Here is a 27,459-nt window from a genome sequence, read left to right as displayed (position 1 = left end):
TAGCTATAAAATTAAAGTTCCTAAAATGTTATGTTCTGGTTATTTCACTTAACATTTTATCATAAGTTTTTTTCCTTGTTGCTACATCATCCTCAAAGCCATCTTTTTAATGGTTGATTATTTTTCTGAGTGTGGAAACCAGAATTTGCTGAACTATTCCCCTATTATTGGATATATAGCGGCATTTTTTGCTATTTACAAAAAATGTAATGAATAACTTTGTTCATATAGTTTTTCTAGGAGTTTGGATTTCCTTCCCAGCACAGATTCTCTGCAATGGAAAGATCAATTATCAATTATCGATGTCCCTTTAAAAATGCAGTGGCTAACCTAAGTAAATGGGAGGCCCACCATGTTTATGAACTGAAAGATGCAACAGGTAAAGATGTTAAATCTCCCCAAATTGATCTACAGATGTGATGCAATACTAACCAGCATTCAAGCAGGACCCTTTGTAAATATAGACATGTTTCTAAAATTCACATGCAAAGGAAAGGAAACTAGAATAGCCAGACCATTTCAGAAAAAGAATAAAGTTGAAGGATGCATATTGTCCTATTCTAAGACCTGCTATAAAGGTACAGTATTCAAGACGTTATGGTATTGGTGAAAGGCCAGGGACATGGACCAATGGGAGAGACTACACAGTCTAGAAATAGAACCACAAAATAAGGTCAATCTATTTTTTGCAAAAAAGCAAAATCAATTCAATAAAGATAAGACTTTGCAAAAGCTCTAGAACACAATTAACAAAATAAGCTGCAACCTACACTTCACAGTATATACCAAAATTAATTCAAAATGGATAAAAGACCTAATTGTGAAACGTAAAACTACAAAACTCTTAGAATAAAACATAGGAGAAATTTTTTATGACCTTGGGTTAGACAACAAATTCTTAGACTTGACACCAAAATCACAATCCATAAAAACAAATGATGATAAATTTGACTTCATCAAATTAAGAACTTTTGCTCTTAGGAGGACACTATCAAGGGAATGAAAAGCAAGCCACAGTCTTGAAGAAAATATTTTCAAATCACTTATCTGACCAATGACATGTCCAGAATATATAAAGAATTCTCAAAATTCAACAATAAGGCAAAAACAACCTGATTTTTTAAATGGGAAAAATATTTGAATGGACGTTTTGTCAAAGAAGATATGAAAAAATGAAAATAAGCACATGAAAAGATGCTCAACCTAATTAATCATTTGGAAAATGCAATTTAAAACCACAATGATATATCACTATACACATCTATTAGAAAGGCTTAAAAAATACAGTAAGACCAAGTGCTAGCAAAGGGTCTTTCATATATTGAAACTTTCTTATATGAACAACTGGATCTTTCGTATATTGCTGGTATGAATGCAAAATGGTACAACCAGAAAGGAAAACAATTCAACACTTTTCTATAAGGTTAAATGTACACTTAACCCAGCACCCCCACTCTTAGTATATTCCCATGATAAATGAAAACATACATTTGCACAACTTGTACATGATTACTAATAGCAACATTATTCATAACCATCAAAACACTAGAAGCAACCCAAATGTTCTTCAGTGGGTGAGTGGATACACAAATTTTGGTACATCCATGGAGTGGAATATTACTCAGGAATAGAAAGGAATGAACTGTTGCTACATGTAACAACCTGAATGCAATTCATAGGCATATGCTAAGTGAAAGAATCACTATGGACAGATTGTACACTGTTTGACTCTATACAACATTCTGGAAAAGGCAACACTGTAGGGACAGAGAACAGATCAGTGGCTGCTAAGGGCTGGGGATAGAGGAGAGTCTGACTGCTAAAGGGTAATATGAGAGAATTCTTTGGGATATTGGAATTGTTTTGTGGTCTGTGAAAGGTGGTGATTGCAGGAATCTATGCATATGTTGAGACTAATATGACTGTAACTAAAAAAAAAATAGATAAATTTAACTGAATGTAATTTTTTTAAAAAGGTGCTGCACAGAAATCAATACCACTTGCCAAGTGTGGTTTAAGTAGAACAGAGTAGAGAGGATTTATCCCCTTCTTAGTTCTAGACCGGGGTCAGCAAATCATCTCTCCCAGGCCAAATATGGCCCACTGCTTGTTTCTGTAAATAAAGTTTTATTGAAACAGTCACGAGTATGCTTTTACATATTGTCTATGGATACTTTTCATGTTAAAACAACAGAGTTGAGTTGTTGAAACAGAAACCATATGGCCTAGAAAGCCTAATAATGTATTTATAATCTACATGGCTTTGGCACACATCTTGTTAAATGAATTAAGAAGATCTAAGTGGAATCTTTTTGCCCCTTATATCTTACACTTGGTTGCTTTACATACAAAGACTATTTTTATATATTTATTTTGCACACTAAAACTTTGCTGAATTGTTCTATTGTTTGTGTTTTTGGTTAATTCCCTTGGGGCTTTCAGGAAAATAATACATGTAATCTACAAATACTAATCATTTTATACAGTCTCTCCCATTTTAATGCCTCTTATTGTTTTAGTTTGTCTAATTGCTTTGGCTAACCTCCAGAACAATATTACATAATAATGGTGATAAAGAACATCTAGTCCTTTTTCTTCACTATAATGGGAATGCTTCTAGAGTTTCTCTATGAAATGTGACACTAGCATTTGTGTTGAGATGGATATATTTGATCACATTAAGGATGTTTCTACCTATTTCTAATTTCATCAAGAATAAGTGTTAAGTTTTGTCATTTTTTAGCACCTATGAAAATGATCACATAGTTTTTTCTTTCTTATTCTATTCATAAAAGGCATTATATTAATGGATTTCTTAAAGTTGAATGAGCTTTGCATTCCTGGATTAAACTCATTTGGTCATGGTGCATATCCTTTAAAGTTCTGTCTGATTCTATCTGTTAGCATTTCATTAAGGAAATTTTCACAAGTGATATTATTCTGTAACTTTTGTATGCTGTTTTTGTCAGATTTTGAGACCAATATTAAGTGCTAGCATAGCTTTTCCAAAAGAACTTAGCAAATTTTTCTTCTTGTTTTATGTGTTGGGACAATTGAGCTCCACTGTTCCTTAATGGTTTGGATGAATTTCCCCATGAAACCCTATCTTGGACTTATTTTTGTTAATGAGTGGAACTAGTCTCTATTTCATTGACAGTAATAAATGTGCTTAGATTTTTGTCTTCTGGTGTTGGTTTCAGTCAATTATATTTCACTGGAAAAAATCATCCACCTCATCTGGTACTTACATGTATTTATACAGAGATGAGTAAATTGCACTCATGATTAATTTAATTTTTCTGTATCTGAGAGGTTATTTCTCTTTATTATTCCTTGTTTTAGTATTTGTGCTTTTTCCCTTTTTTCTTGATGAGGTTAACTAAAAAAATACCTATTCACTGCTGTTACATTTATTTAGGAAAAAACATATTAAGTGTGCAAATTCTAATGATTGTCTGTTCATATTTCATTACTTTGCAGCTTGATTTACCCACTTTCTAAACAGCATCTTTAAGCTCTTGTATCACTGCTTTGGCTCTTATTTTTTGATTGAATTACTTCATTTTTTTTTTAACAATTCATGTCACTATGTTGGTCACAGCTTTAGTTTGTTCCCTAGCAACACTTTTTTCAGCTACATTTTTTCATATGCCTTTTTTTTTGTGTTTTTGTTTTTGCATAGCTCTTAGGGTGATTCCTTTTCTGAATATTACTGACTTTTTAGTGATAAGAGTTCTTCTTGGACCAGTTATTTGCAGGATGTTTTTGGCAGTGGGGGCTGTGGCTGCATCCTAGACTAACAGGAATTCTCTTTTCAACAACAGGGTATGTGACCACGTGCTTTGACCTCTCCTTCTGTCCTGTCAAGAGACATCAGCGATATCAGCTCTGCAGGGGGCTCAGAAGGCAGCATCTCCTTCTTCCACCTTGCCTCAGCAATGGAGTGCTTTCCATAGATGTGGACTAGTTATGTAATTTCTCATTCAATCCTGCCTTTCCCACTTCTCAAGATATGTCTGCTCCAGACTTGGTCCATGGAAGCTCCCATCACAAACCGTGGCACTTCTGAAAATCAGTGCTTCATCAGCTATGCCCTGAATCCATGACCATGCCAATCATCTCTTGGAGTCTTCCTTGTCTGACCTTTACAAAATAAACTGTGATTTGGGTTTTTGGATGTTTTCTGGTTAGATCAATTACTCGGAATTTATATTTCTTATTGTTATTTTCCATAATGCTTCTGGTGATTAACAAGAGAAGGGGCAAGCCTTGCTTTATTCTTTCATTTTGTCCCTGGAAGATGCCTACCAAACTGATTCTGAGAGGCTACTTTCTTGCTGTGTTTTCCGGGGACACTGGTTTTACCTTTATGCAGATGCAAACAGAATGGTTAACCTCCTTGCATTACCTTTTTTCTCCCATCCCAATCCCACTAGCACAGCCCGGACAAAGAAGCTGGTTCTCAAACAACAGTTGGAAGCTATTACTTCTTTCAGATAAGCCTATACTGCTTTTTGGCAAACCAATACATTGTTTCATTACCCTCTTTGTACACCCAAGATACCGAGAGCAGGTGTAAATTCTACACATGGCTTAAATTCTCACCTGCTTTCATTCAGTACAATAGAAAATAATAAATCACCATATTCACAAAAAGAAACAGGTTGACAGAAAACAGACTTATTTTTATAGCACACCTAAGATACATAGAGACTCATATATTTACTCAGCTATTTTAAAGGGGCTAGTCTTGCTCAGCCCCTGGACAGCTAAATGCTGAGTTGCTAAGTTAGTGGTATTTGACATCATCTCTTCCCTGACATGTCCTGTGTTTGACAGGTTCCCATGATTCACTGGACCAGTCACCTTGTTACTCATGTTACTCATTTTCCCAATGATGTCTGCATAATCATTTAAAATTCACATGATATACTAACTGCAAACCCCCAGATTCCACATGAAAATATTTAAACTGCTTGACAGGCTCTAAGTGCATTTGGAAGCAAACTGGATGGCTTACCTACATTGTTCACATAATAGTTGTTATAATTAAATTTAGTATCTTCCAGGTTCGTTGGTGTTTGAGAAAAGAGCAAATGATTATTGGGAGGCAAATAATGGGTAATATCTCTTATGGGCTAATTTGGTTCCATGAATAGCTCACCTCACATATGCATGCTACATACTAAGTCCATTAATGCTTTGAATTAGCTTCAGAAAAGGTAATACTCCACAAAATTTACCCAGTCAAGGGCATTTTCACCTGCTGACAAATTTACATATCTCCCAATGTCATTAGGTAAGAGCTAGTCATCAGAATAGCAGAGGGTATAGTCATTAGTTAGTTCATTTATTTGACCTCACCAGTGTTAACTTTAATTATAGTCAATTATATTTAGCAATTGTTGTCTTTCCTGGGTGGCACACTGCCTTACTATTTCAAGAAACTATAATTTTAAAAGTCCACACTAGAATAGGATAGATGCTCTTTGAAACATTCCAGAAGGATTAGCATTTAAGACAGCTGTATAGAAAATCGTTTGCATGATTCCAATTTGAACATTATTTATACATTAATTTAATGGGATATAAAATCAATTGCCTAATTATTGGTTCAATTTATCAAAGAAATTCTCCTGAAAGGTCCTTGATTACACTGCATAGTTATGATAATATAATCAAATTTCTTTTCAGACATAATTGTCTGACCAATTTTGTTCCCTGATCCATTTTTTTCTCACTCTTAAGATGGGCTTTTTCATTTGTTTCCCCCTTGAAAAGTAAAAAACAGCAAGTACTGTACATGGTCGCCCTGTAATTATGTGGTGAGTTCTTCCCATGCTAAAGCTGCACACTTAAACACAGACCTAATAAGTGGAATTGCTGTAATTTAGGATGCTGTAAACACCGATCATGCTGTAATCAAAAAGAGGTGCCCATGTCGGTGTGTACCAGCCTGGCCCATATGGCAAGAAGCAATCTGTGAGATGATACAGTTTATCAAATCAAGTTCCCCAAATTCTTGCCTGTAAATTCAGCGTTCCTCATAAACAGTGAATTACCCTTACAGATGTTTGCCTATGAAATTATCAACTACTGAAGATACTTTGCTAGGAAACACAATCTGTTCAGCGTCAGATTGAAGAGAAGCACTATATCTGCATATCTGACTCTAGAAAGGATTTAATTGATAGTTTGTTGATATTTTTTAAGTAAATTCTTGCTAGGAATAAATAAGTCATACAACTGCAGAACTAATAATCACTGAACATCCATCCTTGGCTAGTAGCAGTTAGGGCATGCTGCTCTCCTTGGCTGAACTCTTCCAGAAGTGATTACTCCAGGACCCATAAAACCCCGTGGAGCTCAGGCAAGAAGCTGCTCTGCTGCCCGTATTATTACATATGAGCAGCTTAGGAATCCCTCACATGACAGATGAATTGTAACTGCAAAACGCCATCACTAGGGCCAGAGTTGTTACTATTTTTCATTTCTGTTTGTACTCGAGGGTAGCTTGACTCTGAAGAGAAAATGGCACGCGGATGGAGGCAGGTATGCAGGCGGCGCTGCGCTGCGCAGATTGCTGCCTTTAAGTTTCTGATTTGTAAAGTTTATAATAAGCAATAATATGCTTGACAAGTAGCAAAGACATCTGAATTTATACAGCTTGTTTGGCGGGAGAAGGGAGGTTGGCAGAAAGGTGGTGTAGGCTGGTGAATTCCGGTGTGCTTGAAAAACGACTTGAAATTATTTAGGCATAACTGAATTTGTACAAATGATGGAAACAATGGATGCTGATGTGAATTATTGGCTGATGCCATTATCTGTTAATTGTGAGGTAGGCTGGAGCTTGGGAAATAAGGAGGGGTGCAGGTAAGCCAACAGGAACAGAAGGAATGGATATGGGATGGTTGTCAGAGACCAGGGCGTGAACTCCTTAACTCCTTCCTGTCCTGCACAATGTGACCAACAGTCCAATCTTCAAGGGTTGTTGTGAAAAGCAAATGACATAATGCACTTGAGTACTATGCCTGGCACACAGTAAGCAGCCCACTACTGTTATTTTTCTATTTGTTGCAGTAATTTGTTACTGTTATTATTTGAAGTGAGATTTGAAAATACTATGAATGGCGGAAAGAAAGCATTAATTCTAAGACCTGCTGATACATGTTGGTTTGCTGGTATTTATAAAGTTTCTAGAAATAAATTAGCCAGCATCTGAGGCAATGTTTTAAGTGAGGAGATTCTCACTGGTTTGTGATGTAGGTTTGTGACGGGGGACTAGACAGGTAGGTGTGGTGCTAAGCCAAGACCAGGTTCTATTTTCTGCTTCTGCCATATACTAACCTCACCCTAGGTTGTAGGTCACTTAAAATCTCTCTGGACCTCAAATAATAAGGGTCTACCACACTTCCTATGGTCAAAACGAGATAATGAAGTTCAAGTGCTCTGAAAGGCAGTCCCAACCTGTAGGGAAATGAAGTTGCCACAGCAGGCTGCATGAGCCCGCAAGACCAGACAAGGTGGGCTACGACAGGAGAGGGTGAGAACCAGGGGTGTGGAAAGAAAGAGAAGTGGAAGCGCTGGTCTGTGGGCCAAGCCCATTATCAGATAAATGGGGTGAGGACCTTCCACAGGAAGCCAACTGGTGTGAATTTTAAAAAGGGGGCCAAACTAAAATGCATTAGGCAAAAGTATTTCCATGGCCTGGGGACTGAGGGGCTGAGAACTGGGAGAGCTGGCCTCAGTTAATAAAAGGTCTGTCCAGTGCGAGCTGAAGTGCACCGGGTGGCTGGCTGCTGGTGTGGAGGGAAGGGAAGTGATGGAGGAGCTGGGGAGGTCGGGTCACAAACAGACTGAGACGCCTGCGTTCTGCACGCAGACAGAGCACACACGTCAGGTTCCTCCCAGTGCAAGTGGGTGTTGGGGTGGAAGGGCACATAATCACCTGTTTTTCTAGAGGAGACTGGGCAACATGACACAGAAGTGATGGAATGTCACGCGCCTGGAGACCACGCTTTCTCCACCCTGGACTCTGCTTACTTTGAAAAGCACCGAGGGGGGGTGGAGCAAGGTGCTGAGAAAGAGAAAGAAAGGGTCTCCCCAGCAAGAAGGAGGCAGCCAGGGAGCAAGGCGACCCACAGGCTTCCTGTGGTACCAGCCCCAGGGCTCCAAGCTGTGCCATGTAACATGGTCTATAAAAATTTAAGAATTCGTCATAAAATTGGGGACAAAAACTTCAGACGGCTTCTTTTTATTCTAAGCATAGGGAATGAAACATGCCATTCTTCAATAAAGGAAAGCCCACTCCTCATTAATGGTGCTGTTGGGAAAAAAAAACAGAATTCTATACAATCTACACCCCTTCAAAAAGGAAAAAAGATGTTTCCCTAGATTCTCTTTCATGAACAGAAGGACTTTTGTTACTTTCTCAAAGGGTGCTATCTTTTACGAGCTTACTCAGGGAACCTACTTCTCTGTCCACATTTAGGTGACATTCTGCTGTTTCTCTAAGCGGCTCCTCCAGCGGACTGGAGTTGCTAGCCTCTGGCAGGTGTGCACTCAGTGACTGTGTAGGCCAGGGTAGGCTGCTTTGAAGTAGAGAATACCAATGGTGACAAATTGGGTAGTGGCACTGAAATGGGTCCGGCCTTCCTTTGGGAGTTACAAAAACACCCACTGACTTCATTTGCAAAAGTGGGACCACTGTTGAGCCCAGAAGTAAGAGATTTCCCTCAGGGTTACCTCTCCTGGAGGCCGGAGGCCACCACTAGCGAGGCTGCGGTGATCCGGGTATCTGACCTAGCTCCATGTGACGAAGGGGCAAGCGGCTGAGATCCGAAGCACATGCCACTTGGGGATTTCACGTCAGCTACCCGCATCTACCCTGACCCTGGGACCCCAGCAAGAGATGACTGAGGGGGTCCTGGGCTCTTTTCTCCATCCCTAATCCAGCTGGGCTCATCTCTGATCAGTGAAGGGCTCATGTCGTTAAAGGTCAGTAACAATGTTCTCGGGCTGGAAAGGGATCACAGACATCTGCAGCGGGTGGAACCACGTGGCAGGTCAGCTTCCTGCTCATCATTCTTTTGGTTGCATTTTCACAGGGTTCGCTTTCAACCCTGGGCTGCTGAGAGGCCCTTTAGCAGGGGGCGTCTCGGGGGCGCTGAGGTGACTTTGGTTACTGAGAAAAGGGCATGCAGAATTTTCACTGGCACACAGACTCTTTTCTTTCCCCGGCGCAATGCCTGCATGGTTTTCTCATGGCCACACTGATCATCAGTTGTCCTAATAACAAGCATTTAGATGCTGCTTGGTGGCGTGAAAGGGAATCAGGACAGGTATCACCCTCTTTTACGGCCAAGGAAGGGAGACTCAGGGAGATGAAGTCATCTATCCAAATCAGAGTGGCGCATGCTAGAGCCCGGACGGGAACTCACTCCCGTGACTCCTATTCTGCCTCCACCATATTGCTTTATGAGGCCAACAGCCAGAGACAGGAGATACATTTTTCTGGCTCGACTTTCGCTTTTCCTTTTGGTTTAACTGTTTACTTTGGGAGAGGTTATTGCCCTCGTTTGCCACTTCGTGCTGCCTCTGTGCCATTCTCATGTCCGAATTCACGGCCATTAGTAACACGTCCCCCTGCTCGCCAGCATTCTCTGGACTCTCCTCCTTGCTTCTCTCCACCTTCCTAGACCTGCCCCCCTCATTACAGGCCACAGTCTCCACAACCATGTTCCAGCAACACAAAGCGGAGGAGAGAGCGCAGGAAGGCGAAGGTTCAGGGCAGGATCCTCAAGCGGGGACAGCTTTCTAAGGACAGGGGTGAGTCTCTGCCTAGACCCCAAACAACGGGCCCAAAAGGATGTGAGAGTGGAGCAGAAGCTTGATGAGATCAGGAGGCCAGTTTGATTCAGAGAATGGGGAGAGGACAGGTAAGAAATGAGACAGCGAGTACAAGCAGAGGGTCTTGAAGTGGGATGTGAGGATTCCCCATCACGATCCTTGCGGAAACAGAACAGTCATTACTTAAACAGTGTAAGCAGATAGATTGCCTCATTATTAAAAGGCACAGAAATAAAGATTTTAACTCACCCGTAAGATTTCTTCAACGCAGCTTGGATCACTGGGAAGGCTTACCTAAAGCAAAATAAACAAACAAATAAAATTAAGCACAGTCTAGTTATTCTCAGAGAAGCTTCTTGTATAATATTTTACTCTGTAGGAAAAACTGTAAAGGAAGTAAATACAGCTATCAATGTGGTTGTTTTCGCTATTAAACACAAAGCGCTAAGTGTCTGCAAATGGCCAATTTTGTTTTACTTTAATGAGGCAGTAAGACCACAGCACAAGTTGCAGAAAGAGAGTGACTCGTTCTGTTCCTGACGTGCTGTGGGACACTGAGCCACCCTCCTCCACCACCCAGGCTATACTTTGCTCATCTACCCAAAGAAGGGGCTCCATTTCCCGATCTTTAATTCCTCTTCAACTCGCTGACATAGTTTATATGTTATTCATAATCACAGATTTTTGAAAGATGAGGCTTCTCTGAAACACTTCCATGATTAAGTTTTCATTTAACTTAGGCATCTAACCAGATATCTACAATGTTTTTTCCATAACACCAATGCTAAAACTCCTGTGTGAACTGTGTGCTTGCCTGGGCACTCAGAATTTCACAAATATACAAAGTAAATCCCATGAACCATCTTTTCCAGTGTGACACCTTCCTAATCATGCAATTCAAGCAAGTAGCAGATGTGGACTGAGGGCTTACTCCGTGTCTGGTGCAGGGACCCTCCTCCAGGGGCTCCCTAATTGGAGAAAGCAAGAAGCCAAACACCAAAGTGAGACACTGGCTGCAAAGCTGTGTGTGACGAAGGACACGGGAGTGGGACAACCACCTGGAGAGAGGTCTGCCAGGTCTGGTGTCACCTGGGCTGGTTACTGGCATTCCCTAAACATTCCTACCCTCTCCTGCACATCTTCATTTGCTCCAGGATTGCAATGTGCTCACTTCTACTTCCCTGCGGTTCTGGTAAGGAGAAACTGCTCGCTTGAATTCACCACCTTGGGAAGTGAGAGGCCCGTCCTGTGAAGAGAGCACTGCCACGGAGGCTCTGGGCCCCAGGCCTCCTACACTGGCAGTTAAGTCATAACCTCCCTGTTAGTCTGTAGGAGGGAACTATGAGCATGACTCTATTTGGGGAAATGGGGGACAGAATACGGGACCAGTTTCCCTTAACTGTAAAAATACACGGTACAATCAGCAGCAAATATTACGCTGGCAGTCAAGTCACCACTGTACATCCATTAATTACAACCTGTATTTGCTGAATACCTTTCCATGGAAAGGTCCCTGCTCGAGGAACATGAAATGCCTAATCGGGGAGGCAGGCTAAGAGAAAGTCACCGCTAATGAGGGATGTGGTTCCAGCTTCCACCTGTTATCCTGGTGTAATCGTTGACAGTGTCCCCCTTCACTCTAAAAAAGATCCCAGTTTGGATGAATTATATAGTTACCTATCCAACAATATTCTAATATTGCATCGACAGAACAGTAGGAGGAAAGGCAGAAAAATGTGGCTGGGCACACACTGTAGGGAGCCTTAAATACAGATTTCCGAAAAGGAAGTACAGGTGGTTTTGCCTAAAGTACTTGTTCATTCATTCATTCATTCAACAAATATTTTTTGAGGGCGAGGGACCATGCCACCAGTCCTGGGCTAGGCATTGATACAGTAGGAAGCAAAAGGACACACGGTTTCCTCCCTCTTGGAGTTTGCAGACTCCAGAGGAAGGTGGATATGAGGAATCACAGAGTCAATGTATGACTCTAACTGTGGTGAGCACCACAAAGGAGACCATCCCATGGACACTAGTTCTGCAAAGTGAAAGGTTGTGTGTTCACGTGCGGCAAATGCTGCAATCCAGCCCCCTCTTGCAAATTAAAGGCTCTGACACACCTATCTAATCGGTTTAATGCAGCACATTCTTAAACTTCTTGATCACTGATCTCATGGGTTTTTAGTTTTTGTGTGTTTTTTTTTCCAGTTAACAATTATCACCACTCCATAGAATGGATGTTTGCATAACATACACTGGGCAATGCTGGTCTAACAAACTACAGGATTGCAGAACACAACTGATTATTTTTAAAAGAAAATAAAATCTCATTGCATTGCTCAGTGCTCCAGCAGTTGTATTTTCCAAGACAATCCTTGAACTCCTAACAAATACCTTCCCCAAACACAAAGGTCAAAACGATTCTAGCAGAGACTTAAGGCTTCCATACCGTTGTTACACTGTTTCAGTGTCGGCTGCCTGGGCTGAAAAGGTGAGGTCCACTCTCATGAAAAGGTCTTTGTTCTCCTTTTCCCATACAAACACACAAATGTTAAATTTTAAATTAAAGAGGAAACAAAAATATCAGCAATGTGCTGGCAGAGCAATAACACTCACCCATGAGTCTAAAAAGTTGGGTGAGAGTCCTGGCCTTACCATCTGGGATCAGGACTTAGTAATTTTACCCCTCTGAATTCCAGTTTTCCCAATTGCAAAATAAAAAAATAAAATAACGATAATAATAATACCAGCTCCTTTCAAATCTCACAGGGTTTCTGTGAGCAGCAAATGAAATAAGTAACATGAATGTGCTTTGCAACCCACAGAGCCCCACACAATGAGCCAGGTTATTACCCCTTGCCCTGTTGCTCCGCACACCACTTTATTATTAAGTCCAGTCTTCTCATCTTTTCAAGGTAGGCTCTGACTCACTCTTGCCAACTGCAAATATCATCTCCACACCTGGTATTATAAATATCCATTTCCTTATGGGAGAAATGCTGTCAAAATAGAAAGAGTTGTGGACTCTGGGGCTTTGCAGCAAATCTAATAATGACTTATTGGGGTCGGTAGCACTCAGGACTGGGAAGAACTCTACAGACAGGGGCAGGCAAGTGAAATACTGGAATCCAGCCTTCGCATGGAGTCATAGTCCTCTGCAAACTCATCCAGCCCTGCCCACAGCTGTTCTCCCTGCAGGACGACTACATTTGAGCCACATGGGCTTCCTTCCCCCAGCAAGCGTCGAGCCTCTGCTCCGTGCCTAGAACAGTGTGAGGCATGGGGGCTGGCGATACAAAAAACTCCGAGCCTTGGCCTCTTTCCCTGAGAGTTAAATGTCTAGATGGGACGGGAAAACAAACAATTAGAGACCCACTGGGACATACTTTGTAAGGTAGTCATGACAAGGGTAATAGGATCGCATTCATTTGCAGGCTGCCTATTCATCGGGTCTCCCATTTATTTCTTCAAACAACAAATCCTGATTGAGCTCACACTGTGCTCAGGATGGTGCCAAGGGGGAGGATTTAAAGACACTGAAGACAACATAATTTCTGCCTTTGACACACCACACAAATTGGGGAGACAGACATTATCACAGGGAAACAGACAAGACGGAGCGGGATGTCCGATTCAGGTGTCAGGGAAAGGGTACCTACCAGGTTCACGGACAGAGCCGTGTCCGACAGGAGCTCCCAGCTGCCGAGGTCCCCACTGTAGTCCTCACTCCATACGGGAATGAGAGGCCAAGGCTCTGACATGGCTGAGGAGTGGTGGAGCCACCTGAGGCCACCTCGGTCTCTGTGCCCCTGCGAAGCACGCTGGGGTCACTTTGCACGCTGGAATGAAGCTGAACCAAGGCTGGAGCTCAGCCAGAGGGCTGCCCAGCCAAGGGCTCTGTCCCCTCTCTGTCTGTCCTTGTCCGTCTCATACACACCCCACTTGCACGGACTGTGCAGGAGTCACTCAGACAGGTGTGAAAGGGAGACTGAGCAGAGAACTAGTGGTCACACTGGGCTTAGCACCGCGGCCCACCGAGTTGCCAAGCGGCTGCTGAATTCCGGAGCCACCTTCTCCTCTCTTTAAATCCACTCTTGAGTATTCAGATAGTCCACAAAGCACAAGTTAGCCACTCAGAGCAGCAGAGTCCGTTTGCATCCCCCTCTCCACCCCCTCCTTCTGGAGCAGAAAGCAAGCTGCATGCCGTGCAGGGGATGCTGTACTCCACTCCTGGCCCCAGACGACCCTCTTGTGCTGGGTACAGATGTGGGCCTCTGAGGGCCAGTGGAAGCAGGCGCACGTCGGACAGGTGGTGAGTTGACTGAGAGCCCTCACAAGTGCATGTGACACTGCAGGCTGCCACCCCATGTAGCCACTGAGAGACCATGCACAGATCATCTGCCTGGTGATAAATACATATCTTAGGAAATAATCAGGGTACCTTTAAATCATCAAATATTTAATTAACTGCAGCAACAATAAATGAATTGCATAGGATGTTTTAATCATCGTGGAATTAATCAGTTTGGAGCATACTTCTTGGCGATTAGGGTAATACAAGATATCAAAAATACCCTGATTGTGGCAATGAGAGATATAAGCAGCCCTGAGCACTAATAGAAAACATGGAGATTAATGTAAAACATTAAAAGAATAATGATCATCTCGCTGTTAACCCAGGAGAGTTCAATGCATGTCTCTGAGTACCTTGTTATTAAGGGACTGTGAAGGAAGACAGGTCATTTTGTTCTCCCTAAAATCATTCTGGCAGTCTGAGCCCACTATTTCAGGCATACTCCGCCTTGAGACAAAGACTTCACAAAGTTAAACTCAAAAACTGCAAGCTTAATTGCCAGACAAGGCTTGGATTGTACCAAGTGGCACTGAGTGGTACACCACTAACACCAAGTTCCATGCCACCGGCCCAGGTAAACAACATCCACGACTGACACTGACGGCAGCTTCCAAACTCATGCCATCTGTGTTTTCACTAACCAATTGCCACTCTCATCCCCGTGAATCATTTACGGGTCACAGAGCAACCCTGACACGGCATTCCTAATAAAATGGAAACTCAGGTCATGATATCGTAATGCTAAAGGAGTTTTCCACCTTTTAAAAATACTTAAATCCCCATCGCTGGTCATTTGTAAAAACCGGGGGCAGCAGCCTCTGAAGTCCACCTGTGCATGTGCTTGGGACCCTCTCATCTCCCCTCCCCAGCTGGCCAGTCCCACTTCTCCGATTTGAAAAACTATAAACATACCCATTCACATTAGCATCCTTCTGTCCCTTGCTTCCTTCCTCATCTTAACCTGTCCCTATGCTCGTTTGTATTCGTGAGTCTGTGGTTAAACAGGAACAGTTAATATCACATAAGCCGCAGGCAGAAGTCCTCAGGTAATATAACATTAATCAAAACAAAAAAGATTTCACAACAGTTACATGGTACAGCCAATTAGCTCATCTTCCCATTTCATTTTAATACAGCAAAAGTCCTGGGTGTCTGAAGAGGTGGTGTTTACTTTAAAATACTGCTTCTGGCCAATTTTTAAGGGAGTGACATGGACAAAATACCCTACGTAAAACAAGCTAATATTCATCATTCTCTCTAAGAAAGGAAGGAACAAATACTGGAGCACGAAGATCCAAGGGATTTAACACTTGCCATTTAAAATAGGCCAAGTATGGAAAATGACCCTTTGTCTAGAATCTTACACAGAACTGACCTCTGAAAGGAAGAGACAGCAAAGAAACAAAGGAATTGACTACATTTTCTGGGGACACTGAGGCATAGTTTAAAGAGCCCACATGGCTTTTGAAGATGGACACAGTTGGATTTTAATCCCAGCTCTGACACTGAACTTGCTTTGTGAACTTGGGCAAGTTACTTAAATTTCGCTGAGCCTGTTTCCCTATCTATACAGGGAAATAGAAATTCCCCTTCGAGAGTTGTGAGGTTGAGATGCACCTTAGCCTGGCAGCGGGTGCCTCTTAGGTCCCCGTCCCCCCGCTTCTGGCCTCAGTTCCCTTGAAGGCCCCTGACAAGGCATCAGTACCCTGAGTGGGGGGTGAGGGGTGGGGGCGGACGGGCGGGGGAAGGGTGGGCCATGTACTTCATGATGAGACCATCTCTTCGCTGATTACATTAGGTATGGGCAGCAGTGGAGTGCATATGCAGAAAGACCCATCATCAGCTGAGAGTACCTAATGGCAGATGGAATTTCAAGTGAAGAGTACTTAATTCAGTGGGCTCTGAATAGCCATTAGCTCACTGTTCATTTATTTGGTCTAATAACTAGTTTCTATGGAAGAGTGAGCTATAAATGGGAAGGGGGTTATAGTCTTAAAAAAAATAAGATACCCATCCAGAAAGATTACCCTAAGAAACCAAGCGCCTGTTGGGGACTGCCTGGCTGCCTGACCCACACTCCCCCCAGGATGCCCAGCCTCGGGCCAGCTGGGCTGAGCAGTGATGTCATTCTGGCTGCTGCTGAAGCTGTGGCCACTGCCCGTAGCCATGCCTAAGCCATGCAATCTCATTTGGCCAGGTTTTCCAGGGCCAGACCCCCTACTTACACATTCTCCAGGCTTCTTGCCTAGATTTCCTAGTTCTGCTGCTCACACTCAAGCTGTTGTGTCCTCCTGCCTCTTTCTCTCTTCCGGCTCCCCAGATTCTGACCCTTCCTGCCTTTCCCCTCTCAGCGTCTGTCTGCTCTTGGTGCCTGCCCTACAATGCATAGACCTTCTGGCCATGGCCTCTGCCTTTTGAATTTCCTCGGCATGCATCTGATTCCTCAGGGCCCATGGGATATGTACTTCTGTCCTGTCCAAGTCCTAGATCTGCAACCAAGGACCATTTAAGATTAAAGCCTTGATTCCACTAAATCCCTACTTACTGTACTTCCATTAACGTTAGTGGTTGTCTGTGTGCAGGTCCACAATCTCTTCTAGTGAAAGAGGATTCTGTAAAAATGCAGATGTCCAAATTGGAGTGAAGGCAATTTCTGAGCCCTACCAACAGCCACTGTTAACAAGACTAACATGTGTGACCTAAATATATACAAAAGACATCAAGAAGCAAGTTCCCTTTTGAATCTTGCCAGTTAAAGAGTAAATGTTAGTGCTGTTTTAAAACTTTTGTATTGCTCCTGACCATTCCTGGGTCATAGCAAACTCTCTTAGTACAGAGCAAATAAACAATTGCAAAGCAGCGATCTCCCTTTCAGGGAAATATAATCTTACAAAGTAGTGAAAATAAAAATACACTGACAGTCAGGAAACAGTTCCATGTCCAAGTTCTACCAATAATCAGCTGTGTGATTTGGGACAGTTCACTTGCACACCCTCCAGCCTAGACAGTGAAGGCATGGATGGAAACAGATTACAAGTTCTTAGTATTTTTGTATTGCACATAACCACACAAAAATAACAGAAGGTCCACTTAAGAACACCAACTTTTAATTTTGACAAGAAAGAACGTTACAAAAGCAACATCTGAAAGGTAGGTAGGGTGTATATAATCTCCGAATAAAAAGACAATTTTGTCTCTACATACGACAGCAAACTTACGCCACATCAAATACTCTCAAGTACACCACTGCTCTTACATTGCCCATTTGGTCACAGAATAACAGCACCTTAATGCTGGCTGGTTGCCAGGTGAGATGATCTCTCGGGTGTCTTTGGACTCTGTGGTGTTATTCTCCTTCTACTTTATTCTGTTACATAGATTTTATTCTTTGTAGCAGGCCACTTCTTGACATTCCGTTCTCTATCTCCTTTGCATGGGCTATTTTCTCCACGGGCCTCTTCCCTGGCTGATGGTTTTTAAACGCACGGGAAAGGGAAACTAATGTTTGTACTAACCAATACAAACGTCATTAAGAAGACAAGCCTTACATAACAAGCCACATAGCACAGGCGGCATATGTGTTCTGTAAGCCTTGTCTGTAAAACTGGTGTCACTCCTTAGTCACCCTGAAGTGAAATGGAACCAAAAGACCATTGACAGTGCCCTTTGCTAGGAGTCCACATTCCATACAGCAGAGCATACTATCAGATGCCACGCATTCCAAAACCAGATGTGAACTCTTAGGAGTGGCTGGGGAAGCAGGGGGAAAATCGGGTAAGCATGATATCCCAGAAGCCTGGAGAAGAAAGTGCATCATGGAGAAAGTGGTCATGACCTAAGGTAAGGATGTAGAATTGGCTACTGGGTTTGGCAAGACCTAAGTCATCGGCAGCTCGAGCTCCTGATCAGAGCTGTTTCAGTGGTGTGCTATGGGCGTAAACCTGATTGGGGTGTGTTGAGGAAAGAGGGGGAGGGGAGGAAGGAGAGGGTGAGGAAACAATTCCTCCTGCGAAACGGAGCAGAGGATGGGGGGGGGCCAGGTCAAGGTTTTCCCGTCGTGTTTTGAGAGGGATGATATTAAGGCATATTTATATACCAATGGGTATAACTCAGCAGAGAGGGAAAACATGCTGCAAAAGAGAAAGTGGGTGATTGTAAAAGCGAAGTCCTTGAGAAGGAGAGAGTGGATCAGGATGCAGTGGGAGAGGATGCCCTGGAATAGGAGCATGGACACTTCTGGACACTTCTTCCATTGTGACAGGAAAGAAGGCATAGTGCCTAGGTATATAAGCAGTTGGGCTGGAGAAGATAAAGACTGAAGACGAGGTGGTACTTGTCTGATTGTATCTATTTCTCTCTGTGAAGTATGTGGCAAGGTCATCAGCTAAGAATGGGGGTGATTATTAGAAATGTGAGGAGAGAGGAAAGGTAGGAAATAGATGTCTTAGAGAATAGGAACATGGATGGGCTAGAGAAGTATAAAAGAACTATCTGGCAATGTTCTGGGAGAGAGAGAAAGAGCTGCCTGTATGTGAAACACAGAAGGAGACGCAATATACCGGGAGTATGGGGATAAAGGAAGGAGGGGCGGGGGGAAAGGTCAGGGCTAGGGACCAAGTAGCCCTGGTGATTCAGGGGGAGGTGACACCCTGCTCCCCACCTCAGCTACTGCCCCTTCCAACACTGATGAGCTAATTAACCACGGAGCACAGTTCTCCAACTGCCCTAAACTAAAAGGCTGCATTCTGAATGGAACCAACAGAACCCAGGAAGAAGAGCAATGATTTTCCGGGACCCCACAGAGGTGAATCCCATAACATTGCCCAGAACCCAAACGAAATTAACCCCAGGGCCAAATATGGCCCCGGGGCTCAAGAATCACCTCCCTGGGGCCAAAAGAATTCAACTAAGTCTCTAGGGAAGCAGAGACCTCCGTTAACCCACATCCTCCTCACGGAGGTCATTCCTATATAATACTGGAAGGAGTTTCCAATTTGTTTAAAGAAGAGAAATTTGTATGTAATGAATATTTTGTATGTAAGCAAATATTTTACACATTTCACTAGGTGGTTGTTAGCATGAGACATTTAAAAAACAATGATCTTTCATAATACATCTCAGAGTGACAAGTTCCTCAAAGCATTTATGGTTTCTAAAGATACAAGGACTTCCTCATCGGAAGAAAATAACGTGGGAGTTCATATTTTTCGGGGAGTTTCTGAAGATACTGCCCCAGGCATAGATGGGAGCTTAAATTAAGTGCTGTAACCCCATTTATGAAAGAACCTTTTAAATATGTATCTTTGGCTCTTATTTTTGAAAATCTTCTCAAAGAGAAAGGTCTTTCCTTGACATTCATTATCTCACCCTAAAGAAACTACTGTAGTCTTCTAAATACATAGCTGATGATTTGAATGTCTGCTTTAAAACTAGAAACCCCAATTTCAGGTTGATTTTCTTCTAGCTACATTTTCCTTAAAGTAATGTAAGTGGAATAGCCTTTATAAATTGTACCCATACACTCCCTTAATAAAAACATGACAACAGAATACACTTGACAGAAAGTGACTCCACTTTCAGACTAACGTCTAACGAACTTGGCGCCTTCTTGACTCTCTAAACCGTGCACTTAAGGTTGTCTTAATTGCCAGTGGATGACACTGCGATTCCACAGACATAGAGTTAACAATTGCTCTTCTTTGACAGTGACGTTCCTAAAGAACAAGCTGTGTGCATGGGAACTGAATCCTCGCCAGCTTCCCTATTATTTATAACTCTAATTAAAACACTTTTATCTATTAATGCCAAGTGACACTGCTAAATATATTCAGGGAAGTTCACATTTTTTTCTATACTTCTGAAATCTCTTAGATCAGTGCCCACTTAGATGTGGTTTAACTGCTCACTAAAATGAAATGACAGCTAAGAATAACTCACTTCCATTAGATTTATAAATCTCATTAATTAATTCTACATCGCCAGTGGTGTAGAGACCAAACTCAAATGCAAGATCTAATTAAAGAGAAGGGAAAAAATGTTAAGAAACAACACTGAGATTGAAACACAGAAGTAACTGTTTAGCCTCAAATTAATGAGGCGCAATGCTAAGCAAGCATGTCCATTAATCCCTAATGAGGATTTTAAACACATTAAAACTTCCTAATACAAAATGTTTGCTTTCCTTTTATCCAATAACAAATAAGCCAATAATTTTCTGGCTCTAAATGACACTATTAACTGTCATGGCATGTTTTATTTGACAAACCCTCCATTCAAATATTGTAAAACCAATTAATTTGCCTGCTGTGAAATGTGTTTCTTGATAGCTTTTATGTGATTTTTTTTTCTTCTCAAAGAAATGTAAATAGGAGGTCAATGTAGGTGCCCGATTTTGTTTAAAAAAATATGCCACAGTAGCTATAGGTTGTCTACCCTGCTTGCAATTCAAATTAATTGAAAGACAGCCTCTACTTTCAGGTCACAATTTCAAATTGATCTCCTGATAAGTAAACTGTGTCAGAGTAATAGTTTGATTACTAGAAGATGGTCTCATATTCAAGAATGGAGAGTTGGCAAAATTGCTCCTTCGTTCAATTATAAATAATGATTCACAAGCTTCACCCCCACCCTTCTTGCACTGTTAAGCAGCCTGGCACTGTTACCTATCTCACGCTACCTCCAGCCTTCCCCCAAATGCACCTGCATGTGTGTGCAGGAAATCGCTTGCTAAAATTGGAATCTATTCCTGATGCTTTTATTCGAAAACACCACAATTTCTTACACTTTTTTGTTGACAGAAAAATCAATAGAACAAAGACAAGAAGTTCCTGTTTCTTCAAATTCCCCTGGGCCTTACTTAGTATCTCCAGTTAGCTTGAGAGATGGCCTGAGGCCCCATCTGCCCAGCATTTATGGGACACTCTGAAACACTTAGCTCATGGAAGGCCGTGGCACTTCCTGAAAGTCACTCTGCAAACACAGACCCTTGACATAGTGTCATAAAGAATGAGTCTGTGGCATTAAGTGTGGGACCACTCTGTGGAGTGTCTCAAGCCTGTTGCATTATACATTGAAGACCAGAGGGAGCGACGCACGGTGTACCATGTTTGTGGAGCCTGACAGTTTATGCCAATTAACACGGACAGCATATGCATGGCACCAACGATCCTAGCTTGTCTCACATTCATAGGAAAACCAGGGATTGGTTATTTCTTAGCTGTGGAAGTAGACAAGATAAACAGACATGTGGCAGGTGCTCATAATTCCAGGTAAAATTATATCACATGACTAATACAAATAAAATATACTCAGTGAAAAAACCATACTTATTCTTGAATCAACGTGTTGGGGTATTTCCAAATTTGGAGTCTGGAAAATCTGTTCATGTTAAGAAAATTGTCCCAAATGGAAAATATACATTGCATGACTACTATGCACAGTACAATGCACTAAGCATTATGGGAAATTCAGTAGATGATAAAGAATAAATGTCCACAGGGAGCCTGTACTCTAGATGAGTAGACAGGCCCACCTAAAATGAGTACAGTGCAGGTTAGCATATATTTTCCTGATCCCTGAGTCAGGCACATGGTCAGATGGGGGATTTTTCTTTAAGTGGGTGTAAGAACCAGTTTGGGTAACGTGACTCAGATGGCCAAATATGGAAACTTCCAGAATATCTAATATGGGGAGAATGAAATCAATTATCACAAGTTAGGACAAGCCTAGAAAACCCATACTGTGTGGTGAGCCCACTTTAAAAAAGACAGATGAATGGCTTTGACAATAACTGTAATAGGATGTTACAGAAGAGAAAACTGCAGATCTGGGGTAGTCAGACAAGGAAGTGGGGCTTGACTGTAAATCTGCACCAGAGACAAGATTCAAATAGATAATGACTATGGCACTATATGACTTTGGGCAAATCACAGTTTCTCCAGATATAAAAGAAAGGGTTGGTTCAGAATCTAATCTCCAATCTGTTCAAAGAGCCTATCAATCCGTGGTCCAAGGCAAATCAATTTCAAAACTTCAACTTGTGTTCACCAGCTGACCTCTAATTAACAGAAGTCTTCAATCTAAAGTTAAAAGCTATAAATTTCATAGGAACAGAGCCTGCATGATCTACAGGAATACAGGTCAAGCCATTCCAGCAAATGTTTTCAAAATGCTAACACACAAGATGCTTTAGAACTTCAGTGGAAGTGTTAAAATGTAGACAATTCAATTTTTAATATCAGGGAGACCATAATGATAATCAGATGTCATTTTCAAAAATCACGTGCCTCAGTCATGTGCAAGCTTCTTGGTGAGTTAGAAGTTGTTGCTAAGTGGTAGTGAAAATATCATCTATACTTGGCGAAGTCAATAAACTTAAAGCCAAAACATGTAGAAATGGTTCTGTTTGAAAAGATTATTTTGAAAAAATCCCATAATAGTTCCCAAATCTTCCTTTTTTTAATCAAGATTTGAGAATGTACTGAGACCACCAGACGTCAAGTGTGCTTGCGACCTTTTCAACTGTCAGATCAGACAGATTTTTATTGTATGCGAATCAACCCAAAGCCTCAAAGGTGCAGTGCCGGAGCACGAATCCATTTCACTAGACAGTCATTGAAATTATAATTCAAAGTTCAACTTACTTTCGCATTTTCTACTGCAATACTTTTGGCAGCCCAGGGCAGAAAGTCGAAACCTGGTTTCCAATGGAGACCACTTCTAGTAGTTTCTAAATGTTGACAGCAAGAATCCCTTCCTGTCAAAGAGATCAGCAGTCACTGCCTTTCATTAATTTACTTTCAATGACTGTTGTTAACTCTTAGGAAGCTTTTCTTTACCTAAGGATGTTGACCTGCTGTTGGACCCCATCAGAAACAGACACGAAGAGACACTGATATATTAGGAGATGGGGAAATTCCCTCCAGTGGCCTTCACTGACTCCACAACTTCCATTTATTCTCACTGATGCCATAAGCACAAAAAACAAGATTTGTGGCGAAGACATATAGCTGGAATCTATAAAAGCTCCCAACTCGAGATAAATGAACTCGCCAATATGTATTACACTATAAATTGTTTTTGAGATCTTTAGAATCAATTTTAAGGTCTTTCTTCACTCAAATGGATTATCATAAAGAAGAGGGACTTTCTAAATCTAGAATACCATACCAATTTAAATGATGCAAGTATTAATACTTAGTGTGCATTTAGTTGGGTACCCAGAAGGCTCTGGACTGAGGGCATATTGTAAAGAAAAATTTATTATGATCACACTGATCTTGAAATTATCTAGCCTAGCACTTAGGTATACTTAATATATTTCATTAATTTCAAAATATTTTGCCTTGGTTTCACAATCAGTGCTCAAAAGGACAGCATGACCCCGTATCAGGACGCTGCAAGGTTTTGAAGCAGCGTCTAACATCATTTTGTGATAATAACGCTTCCACTTGGCATTTTCAAGATTCTCAGTTTCTCTTCTCTATAAACAATCATCTAACCCCAAGCGAGATCTCCTAAATCCTTAATGTGGGGATATTAACCCCTTAATTCAAAACTTGAAGAACAGCACCCTGGTGGCCTAGGAAATCACAAAACGGAATAAGGTCATCTCCACAAGGGCAGTATTGAGAAGACGTACCACGGCTGCTGCTGAGACCAACGCGCATTCAGCCATGGCCCTGGGAGTGTTGAGTGCCTGCCGTTCCTCACAACTCTGTGAGCAGGCAAAGAAGACAGAATGAGCTTCATTTTAAAGAAGACAAAAGCTGAGGCTTCTAAAGGTGATGTGACCTGTCTGAGGTTTTATGGCTGCTCAGCTGTGAAGACTAGCCCTTGGGTATGGGGCTACCCAATCCAGGTCCCTTCCACTATTTCATGCTGCTGGTCTATAAACACAGACTCACAGAGTCCCCACAAAAGCCATTGGAATTCAGGAGCCATGCTCATGAACTGCAACCAAGTTTTCCCTCTAAGTTGAGAGGATACTTATCTCTGTTAGAGGGCAAATAATGTCATCCCAAATTCCAAACTATCAACATGAAAGGCAAAAAACTGTGATGGTCTAAAAAAGGAGACCTACAAAATGGCATGCTGAAAACTTGAGAGGAAGAAGGGCATCTTGAAGAAACATCACCTGCACAATCAAGCCTCACATTCTGTGCTGTGAAGAGCACCTGCTGTTGTCACTGGCAGACCCCCTGTTTCCTCCAGTCAGGCCTCCAAGGTTGCTAGGCATTGAGGACTGAGGTCCAGTATTGAGGTCAGTACCTTGCTATTCCAGGCCTCTAACTTTCATTTCTTGGCCATTTTTCATCCAATTGAAGAACATTCCCTATAGGTTCACTGGCTGTCCAAATACGCTGTGCAACTTGTCCTCCCATGAACACCCACAGTCAATACTGACTTTAGATGTCAGGAATCTGTGGTGAAGGGGGCTCACTGGTGCCATGCCAAGGCCGGAGTCTTCCAAGGAAGACGCTTGCTCTCTCAACACATCCCCTGCCGCTTGCATTGCTGTATTCAAGGAATGGGGAAATCGCCAAATGGAGCTGGCAGGGGCAAGCCTTTCATCTGCAGCAATTTAGTTACTTAGAGTCAGAGGGGCTCTCGGAAAGAGGGCTGCACCGACAGCCATAGCAGCTCTGGTAGACGCCTCTGGCCCAAAGCATTAAGGCTCTGACTGTGATCTACTAAATCTGGTGGGGGCAGGGAGGAGGAGGACCGAGTAATACACGAAATACCTCTCTAATGAGAAATGTGCCATCTGTCACACGCACAGCTAACACCACTGGTTTGTTCTCAGCAGAATACTTTTCAGCTGCTTGTCCAGTAATGGATATATTCCTCCCATGATAGACTTTTGACAGAGAAAGGGCCCTGGGAGCTATACACTGCAACCTTCTAACGTGCGGTCCATTTTAAAGCAGAGGAGGACAAATGAAGTGCTGAGAGATGAAGTGATTCACCCAAGGTCGGTCACACAGCTATGTGACTGGAAGGCCTGGGACTAAACTCTGGTCTGTGTGACTGGAAAGGCCAAGTTTTGGTAGTCACGTTACACAACCACTGCTTACTAACTCCACTGAGAGGGGACTCATTACTTCATTCCATTTGATTCAATCTAATTAATTTCCATTTATTTAAGCAACTCAAGAAGCTCAAATCAATTCTTCTACTGGAAGAGCTACTAGATTGATGGACACAGTCTCTCTATTCTGTTGGGAACTGAGGGGATGGGAGCTGTGCTCCACCTTACCCTTGAAAATAGTATCCAAATGGAGTATCTCTTCAGAAAATTTTAAATAGTGTGACGCCGTGGTGATTATTAAGACTGAGATGAGACGATGTCCCAGAAAGCAGTGGGTAAGCCAGGACAGAAGACACATGAAAGGCAAGCAGTGTCTGGCACCTTTCTGACAGGTTTGCTCTCTAGTTTGCGGCAGTGCAGACCACACCCTCCCTCCCCATCGCCTCGGAAGGCTGGGCCATCAAGAGCTCACAGTCCAGCTTGGCCTTGAGCCAGGTGTCATAGGCAACAGGCGGCAGCTCCTGCTTAGAGTCTTTGACTGTAGAGCCTGGTGCGGCTCACTGGGGCATAAGGGTTCCTGGTCATTGCCTCGGCTTCCACAGCACCACGTTTATTCTAAATAACAGCCAATCAAACCAAGGAGATGAGGAAATACAAATGCGAGCATATTGGAAATATTGAGAAGAGAAGGTTAGATGGATGAGCTTGTTTTGTACATTGATTTAAGAGCAGAAAATAATAGTTACTGTCAGCTTTTGGAGAGACATGCAGTGGGGCAGCTGCAAACAGGGCACATCTGGAAACGGCGCATCCATGCCTCCTTTCCAAGGGTGTTTATCTCAAAAGTGAAATCAGGCACAGTGGGAGGTATTTCTGTAAGGTTAGGCAACTTCCTGTCTCCTTTCTTTCTTTTCCTTGCCTACCCAATTTTACTAACGTACCCCAACATCCAGCCCTTAAATGGCAGAGCCACACCAAAGGGGAAATGACCCGGTTCAATGGGGCTCCCTACTCAGGCATTCTGGTGTGCCCCATCACCCAAACCAGGACCTAACTGCAACTTCTGGCCTAGTCCAGCGAGACTCTAGAGTGAATACCTGCAGGCAGCTGCTCCCAAGGCACCCTGAATGCTACATGCAGATCACAGCATCACTGGCATTCTACATAATCATTTTCACAACTGAATGCCTCAGAATATACTGAGTTAAAGGTAAGGCGCAAAAATGAGGACTTTGTGTCAACAAAGTCTTTTGTTGTTATAGCCAGTGTTAAAATGGGCATGTAAATGGCTATTGTTTACAGAAATGCTTGTTGAGCACTTACAATGGGCTAGGCCTATCCTTTATCTTCTGAATCTCCATGACAACACTATGATGTAGGCATTACTATCCCCATTTTATAAATGATGAAAGTGAGGTTCAGAGAGGTTAAGTAATTTGCCTAAGGTCATGCAAGTTAATGCATGATAAAGCCAAGATAGAAAACCATGTTCACATGACTTCAAACCACGTTCTTAACCACTGTTTAAGAAGACTGACTCCCAATTACGTTAAGAACAAATAAGGTATATAGTAGCTCCTACTAAAAGTATGAGTTGTGTTATATCATTTTCACTTTGCAAAACTCCTTTATTGTGCCAACATAACCTAATGTAATATGTAATACATGAAAATAAAACTTGTATGTCAATAAGCCCAAGTTTTTACACTGTTGTGATGAGCATAAGGTTTTATATACCTGGCTCTGTAGGATAAACAACGTATTATGACTATTTCTTTGCATTTCCAACTACTATGGCCAAAGCAATTATTTCAAATTAATCCCTACAAAGTACAATGTGTAGCTCATGGGTTATTTCATAAGATCTCAAAGAGAAACTGATGAAAACGGCTATGAGTGGATTTGGTGCCATTTTCCTTTATATATAACAAATAAAATCAAAGTAGAAGGCAAGATTATGTTGAGCCTGTTGTATGAAATAATTCAGGAGTGAAAGTTTAAAAAGAATATTTAATTGACCTGTAATGGATTTCCATATTTGAAACTTTGGTGTTTCTCTCTGCAAATGTGAAATGTATATGTGAGAGTGCATATAGAATAAATATATATTGGTCCACAAAAATAATTATCTGATGGCAAAGTGGGTCCTCCTTAAGGAGATTTCAAAACATGATTTTGTGAAGGCTGCATTTCTCACAAGTTCCCTCTACTGGGTTCACTACTGATT

General features: G+C 42.0%; 1 protein-coding gene across 4 annotated transcripts in view; it reads right to left on the bottom strand.

Moving 5' to 3' along the window:
* AFF2 (ALF transcription elongation factor 2) overlaps positions 1–27,459 on the bottom strand; it is a 438,865-nt gene that overhangs the window by 152,930 nt on the left and 258,476 nt on the right. For all 4 annotated transcript variants that reach the window (XM_017639874.3, XM_017639876.3, XM_017639875.3 and 1 more), the window contains exon 4: positions 10,099–10,143. In XM_017639874.3, the coding sequence (XP_017495363.2) occupies positions 10,099–10,143 (45 nt within the window). The remainder of the gene's footprint in view (positions 1–10,098; positions 10,144–27,459) is intronic.

This window comes from Manis javanica, chromosome X, assembly GCF_040802235.1.
Source record: "Manis javanica isolate MJ-LG chromosome X, MJ_LKY, whole genome shotgun sequence".
NCBI classification, from domain to species: Eukaryota; Metazoa; Chordata; class Mammalia; order Pholidota; family Manidae; genus Manis; species Manis javanica.
This window is presented reverse-complemented; position numbering and strand designations above follow the sequence as displayed.